This window comes from Gavialis gangeticus, unplaced genomic scaffold (assembly GCF_001723915.1).
Source record: "Gavialis gangeticus isolate Ggan-Ray unplaced genomic scaffold, GavGan_comp1, whole genome shotgun sequence".
NCBI lineage: Eukaryota > Metazoa > Chordata > Crocodylia > Gavialidae > Gavialis > Gavialis gangeticus.
Window position 1 is genome coordinate 119041371 of NW_017729022.1, and position 8328 is coordinate 119049698.

Genomic DNA, 8328 nt, shown 5'->3' on the forward strand with positions numbered 1-8328 from the left:
TTACATAGAAACCTGGGTCACTCATGAAAGGTTTGCAAGGTACTCCAGGGTGCCATAGCACCTGGGTTGAGAATCAATGTTTTGATGCTTTAGGGTCCTGTATAATCTCTACCCTTCCTATATGAGTGCTATCACATTATGCAACACACACAGCTGGCTCACAGGCCTCTCTTTAACACTCCCTCCAATCATTCTCAGCCTCTCACCCGTTTTCATACTGGCCTCTGCCCTAAAGCTCCCTTTCCCTCTAGAAGTCCCTGGAGTCCTATGTCCTCTGGCAGCCCCTTCCCCTCAAAATCCCTCCCAAACAATTTCCCTGCTCCTCATGGTCCCAAAGCATAGGGCAGGTAGGGGAAGAGCTGTAATAAAATCTTTCACATAGCTGGCCTCCATTGCCTTCCACCCTCAGCCTACATCAATAGTTCAAACTGGGAGAGATTCACTTGAGCTGCTGGCAGCACCTCTACCCAGGGAAGCCAACTCCTCTCATCCACCCATGCCTGACTGTGTTGCCTTGGTTGTGCCTCTGGTTCAGTCTCCCACAGACTCCATCATCTACTGCAACGAATAACCCAGGAAAGGGTCACTGCAGTACCTTATCCCTTCATTGCACCATTGTAACTCCCTCCTGCCTCTGACTGCTTCACCATTGCTCAAATTAGCCTAATTTTAGTTTTGCCTCTGCCCTTTTCTGTCTCTGACTTGTTGCAGGTTCAAATACCTTAGGAGCAAAGCCACCCAGTACAGGTCCCTAGCACATTGCTACTGGATATGCTGGGTGGTGAGCAGATGAACATTATCAGGAGTCTGTAACAGACAAGCCAATTGGAGAAAAGCTAGCTTCATTAGAAGAAGATCAAGGATTTTTACACTGGTGGAGAGAAGAGATTAGCAGAAATCAAGCAGATAATAATGAGCCATGAAGTCAATTGCCTTCCTCAGCTCCACCTGAATAGAAATGTGGTTGTTTTAAACTGTCAGTGGAGCAGGAATTAAAGGGGGGTGCAATTACACCCCAAACCACCCCTCCAGACCCACCCCTGCATGCAGGTGTGTATGTGAGACCTCTAACTTGCTGCAGCCATCTCTGGCTGCTGTCTGCACACACACATTTCTTTGAAATCTGAAGGCCTTGTTTTCAGAAAATGGAGGCATCTCAGTTTCATAACAATGTATAGCACCTTTTGGAGTTAAAGGCTAGCACATCACAAAGCCTCTGTCTCCACAGTGAAACATCAGACAGAGAACGTCATTGTCTCGGTAATAATGTCCTAAACCCTACTTGCTGCAGCAAATATACAGTCAGAAATCACTTGATGAAGGTGATTTGCCTAGAGGCTCAAATACTGCTTCTGAGCCCAAATCCTCCAGAATCCAACTCCATAGCTAGAAACAGATGTTCTTTTCCGGCTTTCTGTGTGTTTTATTTTATAACTACAAAAAGTCTCTGTGAGGGATGGGCAACTCTGAGGCACCAGCCATTTTTTTTTTCTCTTCAGACACAGAAAGTTTCATAGTAGTCACTGCATGCTGTCTCTCTACCTGAAAGAAAAGTTTTGCTTTTTTGACTGAGACTTAAAATGAGTCAAGAATTTGTTAGGTGCTTTTACTGAGCATCTTATGACGTTTGGTGTTCTTTCAAAAGCCTTAGATACAGGATTCATGCAATTCAGTTCTTCTTTCAAAGAAAAAAATAAGTTAGCAAATTAAAACGTGAAAATGTGATTGGAGTGTGCATCCTAAAGGTTCAAGAAACAGAAGAAAAATAAATTGAGCCCAACCTGTATTTTTTAAATATATATACATATCTCATGACTAATAAGCTGATTTTTGAGGCCGGAGTCATGATTTTGAACACTTGGGATTGCCAATACTGAATTATGTTCTTCACAGTGTTGTCAGCTTGAGTCTGCAGACACACTGTGAATGGATCATTCAGAGGTGGGTTTTCTGCTTAATTCATAAAAAGGTCCCTAAAGAGATCAGCACAGTTATTAAAGGCACTTATGAAGAATTCTACAAAACCCCCAGCCCACTGGGGCAATGGGAGAGATTTTGAGTAGTTTTACCAAGACAAACAGGAATCTTGGTTAACTCTTGACTGTGAGGAAGAAGAAAAGCAAAGGCAATGCACATATCTCTGATAACAAGAAGGTTTAATGAAAGGAACTAGTACATGTTTAGGTTAGGGATCAGGAGAGAAACTTTGCGGAAGGTACAGGAGCATCTGGCCTCAGTTAAGGTAAAAATGACAGATGACCTCATGGGGTGATCCTGTGGTTAGAAGAGTGAAGTGCAGTGAAGCAGTTGTTTTGGTCTAAGAACAAAGGAAAGCAGGATACATCATCACTCATTCATCATTCATCACGTTCCTGGAAGGAAAAAAACAAAGGCAGCTCAGCAAGAATGAATCAACATGTAGATTTTTATCAATTCTGGGAGAAAATAGCTTCTATCTCTCCACCTTTGTGTCATGAGCCCAGCACACTTTCACAGCATCAAAACACTCAGTGTAGAAATGTGAGGCTGGAGTGAAGGAACTAGCTGCTGACTATATCCACAGTAGGGGTGTGCAAAGTGGGCCCTATCTGATTCAGATTTGGATTTGACCCAAATCAGGGACAGTGATTCAATTCGTTGATTTGGATCACTGTTCCTGATTCAATTTGGCCGAATCCGAATCTGAAGATTCAATGCTAATTCAGAGAATCAGCGATTCGGACATAGACACAGCTTTAAATGTTTTTTCTACGTACCTTGAGGTACCAGTGCGGCTTGTGAACACTGAGATGCTGGGGTGCATAGAGCGTCCCACAGGAGTGCAGGGGGGCCTCCATGTGTTCAGTGGTGAACCAGAAGTGGACCGGAAGTGCTTCTGGTCCAATTCTGGGTCCATCGGGGGGGCTCTTCCCCCCGCTTGCGGCTTGGCAATCAGCTGTGGAGGAACCCCGGGTGCCCCCCCAGCCTGATTCAGGAGGCATCAGTTGCTGAGCCAGGAGGGTCGCAGTGAGGTGAGGGGGTGGCCTGCTCGCTCTCCAGTGGACCTGGAAGTGGACGGGAAGTGTTTCTGGTCCACTTCTGGGTCTGCTGCTGAGCGCGCTGGGGAGCCCCCCATGCTCCTGTGGGACACTCCATGCGCCCCAGCATCACAGCTTTCATGAGCTGCCTGCTACCTAGAGGTTTGTAGAAAAAACATTTAAAGCTGTGTTTATGTCCAAATCTTTCCAAATCTCTCCAAATCTATTCGGAGGGTTCCAATTCGATTCGGAGAGATTAAAGGGTCCTCCGATTCAATTTGGATTCAGAGTTTTGACCACCGAATCAGGCTGAATCTCCGCTGATTTGAATCAGGGACCAAAGCTTTGCACAGCTCTAGTCCACAGTCCACAATCCACTAGACAACAGCCAGCATGACTGCTGCCATTAGCAGGAGCTGCATGTGAGCCTCCCGCAGGTCAGGCAAAAATTCCAATGCTCATTCACCAATGCTCCAGGAATGTTTCATGCTGACCCATACTTTCTTCCAAGAAAATGTTTCATGGAGTCAGTGGCTTCAAGTGGAATTTCCATGAGCCCTGGGTGGAAGTGAAATAGCCAAGTAGAGACCTGGGAAATGCAGGCTTTGAGAAGCTGATCTCAGGGGCTTTGCTAATGAGAATGGTAACCCAGTATGAAAGATGCTAGGCTAGCAATTCTCAAACACAGTGCCATAGCACCCTAGTGGGTGCCTTGAGATCCTTTCAAGGGAGCCAGAGAAGACTGCCATGTAATGTTAGCATTGTTAGGTGTACAGACATGATTCACATGATAAACCCAGAGATTTCAAGTAGGAAGTCATAGTTTTAAAAACATTCTGACCTGTTGTGGTCTTTTTGAGTTCTTTGCAGTAAAAGCATTGCTCTATTAATTTGATACAATCAAGAAGCAAATGAAAACTAAAAGCTGTTTTTTTCCAGGGGGTATCTTAGGTCTAACAAGGGGTGCCTTGAATCTGGAAAGGCTGAGAACCACTGTGGTAGGCATTTTCCAATCCCCCTGATTTCATGCACTTGATCTCTGACCCTGCAGGGAGCAGGTTCTGTCAACTGCTGAGTGCCATTAACACCCAATGACTCAGGGAACTGAAGGCACTTGGCACCTGGCAGGTTTGGGAGTTTTAATGAAAACAACCTTCCCTCATCCCTCTTTGATAAGGTTGGTGGAGAATAAATAATCCTGGTCCATGGGAATGTTTATAAACCTGTATAGCCCATGTGTGTCCTTCTACTCTGTGCGTTTGCTCAGTGCTGATCTTTCTTCATCGTGTCCATCCACCCATTCTTCCCCCTCTAGCTCTTGCTTACCTTTTTCTACCACTAGCTGCTTTCAGAGATAGTTTCATTGCAGGGCATCTTGTATTTAGCAATAGCGTTCTCATCTGGAAGAAAAAAAGAAGAGAATGTCCCTCCATTGCTAACATGCTCATCACCCATACACATCTTGCTCCATTCTTCTGGCAATGGAAAAATACCATAGAAGCACAGGGTGAATCTGTCTGATATCTCCTTACTGTCCTTTCACATATTTCCATATGGACACATCTGTATGCATTATGCATGTTTGTTGGAGTCAGAGCTCACTGACAGAATGAGGTGCCTCTCCATTGGCTCCAATGTGGTTTTGGGTTAAGCTCCTTATGCACAGTTCACCTCTGATGGGAATGGTCCTCCACTGGCTTTAGTAACTGCAGTGTCACTTCCTCCCCCCACCCCCAATGGATTACAAAGAAAGACCTCCTACCAGGTTCATAGTAATCATAGATCAGCACTGGAACTGGTTTGAGGTTGAATACTGAGAGTTCTTGCTCAACTGTGAATGAGAAACGGGTTTTCACCGGGGAGACCTGAAAATGGAAGAACACATTGTTTATAAAGCAATGACTTCACTGTAGATGGCCCAGCACAGCAACTGCTTAGTGATATATTCTGGACCCAGATGCCTCTTCCCATGGGCATGATACAGTCCAACCCTGATATTTACCTGCCTACATCAATTCATTTTTCTAATTAAGAAGGCTATGGTTCTGTTTTTTTTCTTCGATTCTGCTTGCGTCATCAGGTGTTTCAATTACCATGAATACCACAACAGAGAACCCAGAGGGAGTAAAAACAATATGTAAAAATTATCTAAAACAGCCTCTCTAGATCCCAGGTCATTACATTAAAGTATCTTTCCTGACAGCTTCTCTAGCCATTGGGAGGGGTGGGGGGCAGGATGCCAATGAGAAGGTGCAACTCTAGATGGCAAGTATGAGAAAACAGTTCCTAACTGTAAGAAAGTTCCTAACTACTCCCTAGAACCAAGCTGCCCAGGGAAGTTGCAGAATCTCCTTCATGGGAGATTTTCAGGAAGAAGTTGGATGGACATCTGTCTAGGGTGGTTTAGGACCAGTGAGTCCTGCATCTATGCAGGGGCCAGACTAGACCACCCTCCAGGTCCCTCCTAACCCTATAATTCATTGACTCCTTCCAAACATCTTGATGGTCTCATTCCTAGTCCTACCAGACCACAGGACAATGAACTTTAAGGAGGTGATATTTTTCAGGCTAGAATTGCTGCCAGCAGGACAGGACCAAACCACAGCAGTCCCAAACTGAAAGGCTGGATTGGTCAGAGGGTGAAAACTCTGCATTTGGAAGGGGGAGGAGGAGCAGGAATAGAAACATGTTTAGAATAGAACAGAGTAGTGCACACTCTAATCCTGTATTATCTGTCCATAGACCTGGGAAGGTGCAAGATGGAAGGACCTCCTGGTGAAGTAACATGCCTATTGCAGAAGTTGATTCCTAGTCCCAAGCAGTTAGTGGATGGAAGGAGGAAACTATTTCTACGTGTGTTTTGTGATAATAGAAGAGACAACACTTTAAAGCTGCTCTAGGATTTATAATATTAGAATCCTTTCAACTGCCAACAGGTTAGTGACAGCAAAGGAGACAACAAAAGGTGCATGATAAATGCACCTTATAGTGTGTGCATGTAGATCGTGTGTGGGTATATTAGGGGGAGAATTATAACCTGGTAAACCCCAAACCAAAGAGACAACTTTCCAAAACTTACACTGTCTAGGTAGAAGAGGATATGGTTTTGCTTGGTTTCTACCTGCATCACAGTATTATCATCAAGAAGCTTTAAAGGGAAAATATTGGCATATTAATAATCAGTAAAAACAAGAAATACCACAGAATATTCTTAAATAGCCATTCTTGCTTTAGGAGTCCTCACATTTATAGCATAGCCTGTCTATTCTACTTGAAAGCCAGTGTTGTCTAATGGCTAGTAAGGGCTGTGCCAAATAATCACTCAATATAGGCTGTGTAAGGTGAGTCAGGAAATACTCAGACCAGGTAGGGTACAAACCATACTTCAATAAGTGAGCTGCTGCTTGCAGACTGGGAGGGATGTGAATATTGCTTGCTCCAATGGTTATGCAGGAGACTGGAATGGTTTGCAATCCCAGTTCATTAATCTAATCTGGCAGTCCACAGCCTCAGATCTCACTTCTGTCTAGCTGGGAAACCCTGGCTCCTGTTTGGAGCTCCCTGGATGGCTTTACACGTTGAGAACTCATCCTCTGGCCTAGTAATGCAGATGCAACAGAGTGTCCTGGTCTGAAAAACTGCCCTCACCACACCTCTCCTTTTATTCAGACCTTTCAGCAATATCATATAATCCCACTGTTTCTGGGGTGGCTTATCCACCCTGGGCTTCCATTCTTTACCTTCTGCCAGGATGATTTGACAGGCACAAAGCCTGAGAGCATCTGCACATCAATAATGGCCATGTTGGAGACATTACGCTTCCCAGTGTAACTGAAATGAGAGAGATCCCATCAAGATGGACCACGTATTTAGAGGAAACATGATAACCCTCTCAGTTCCAGACCACAAACAGCATCTGAAGGCCTCTGTGAATTGCATGTAATTGCTGATCACATATTAACGTGGAGGAGGTGGAAGGATGGACTGAGAACAGCTGTTGTAGAAAAGGCCTAGAATCCACAGGGGAGGAGAGTTGTCTGGATGGAGGGAGTAACAGAGTGTGTGGAACAAATGTTTTATGTAATGTGATGATTAATTATCTGAGGCATTTCACATGGATCACTTAATAGCTGCTTCTTTTTAAGTGCCAGGTGGCTGGATCATTGAAGGGCTTTTACCTAGCTGAGATGATAATGTCAAATTTTAATCCCAAGGGGTTTGCACAGGAAGCATTTTCCACCTTCACTGAAAGAGTGAATCCAGAGGCCTTCTGGGGAAGCGGGATGTTGTATCTCAGGGTCGTCTGGAATACAGGAAAAATAATAGACAATTAAACTTCTGGACCTACCTTTGGGGACAGGAGAACTGTCTGAGAAAGCCACAGCAGTGCCCAAATCTTTACTGGCAACATCAAAAGCCTTCTTCTTTCCCACATCTGCAATTACAGCCCACTGGACAAGGGGAAAAACAGGTCACCCAGGGGCCAGAAAGGAAATTTGCAGAAAATAGACCACATGAATTCCCACTAACATCCTTACCTGTCCAGGGATTTGGAATGGTTCCTATCCCCATAATATCAGAGCAGTGCTTAGCTCATACTGGACTTGTCCTCACACCAGCCCTTTGAAGTAAAGGTGTACTACCTTGTGACAATGTGGGATATGTCTGCATCAAATTCTGAGTTCTCTCTGACACTAGGTATTGAACGCTTCTCATCATAGGGCAGTCTAAAGTGCTGCATCCCAGACAACTTCCGTGCCTGCTCCCAATGGTCCTGTGAGCAACCTGTCAGGTCTGGGCCACTCAACTGCTGGGCTGCCCCTGCAGAACAGAGGTCCTTCTACATGGAAAGGTCTTGCCAGGAGGAGGGAGGCAAGACTGATAGATGTGCCACTTCACACTTTGAGGATATGACACTTAGGTAGAGTTTATTAAAAGGTGTGGTCCTGCTCTCTTCAGAGGATTGGGGGTAAACAAGCCCCATACATTAAAAGGTCTTGGGGAAAGACAAGGAGCTGGAGGGACACTGTCCAGCCTGAAACACCGATGAGCCTTGGCTTTACAGAAGGGGATGGTACATCTCAGAAGGTCTCTTATGAGACACGAAAGGATTACATGGCTAGCCCAAGGGCATATAGGAAGTTTTGGGAAAAGCTAGGAACTCAGTTCAGACCTCCTTTCCTGGGTCCTGGTTCAGGGCATTAACCACATCTTATTTCTCTGTTTACCTGCATGTGAGAGCAATCAGTGGGGGGGGGGGGGGGGGGGTCGGGGCCACCCAGGCCCCTCCGGGGGGGCCGCCACCTTTAAA

At 45.2% G+C, this 8328-nt stretch overlaps 1 protein-coding gene across 2 annotated transcripts in view; it reads right to left on the reverse strand.

Moving 5' to 3' along the window:
* Positions 1 to 2139: 2139 nt before the first annotated feature.
* LOC109296603 (ovostatin-like) overlaps positions 2140 to 8328 on the reverse strand; it is a 59702-nt gene continuing 53513 nt past the window's right edge. Inside the window, exons 32-37 of one of the 2 annotated variants that reach the window (XM_019516072.1) lie at positions 7196 to 7320; positions 6758 to 6848; positions 6097 to 6165; positions 4780 to 4882; positions 4344 to 4417; positions 2140 to 2317 (exon numbers count right to left, since the gene is read on the reverse strand). In XM_019516072.1, coding sequence (XP_019371617.1) covers positions 4356 to 4417; positions 4780 to 4882; positions 6097 to 6165; positions 6758 to 6848; positions 7196 to 7320 — 450 coding nt within the window. In that variant the 3' untranslated portion in view covers positions 2140 to 2317; positions 4344 to 4355. Of the gene's footprint in view, positions 2373 to 4343; positions 4418 to 4779; positions 4883 to 6096; positions 6166 to 6757; positions 6849 to 7195; positions 7321 to 8328 lie in introns of both variants that reach the window. The other variant, XM_019516073.1, reaches the window with a different exon arrangement.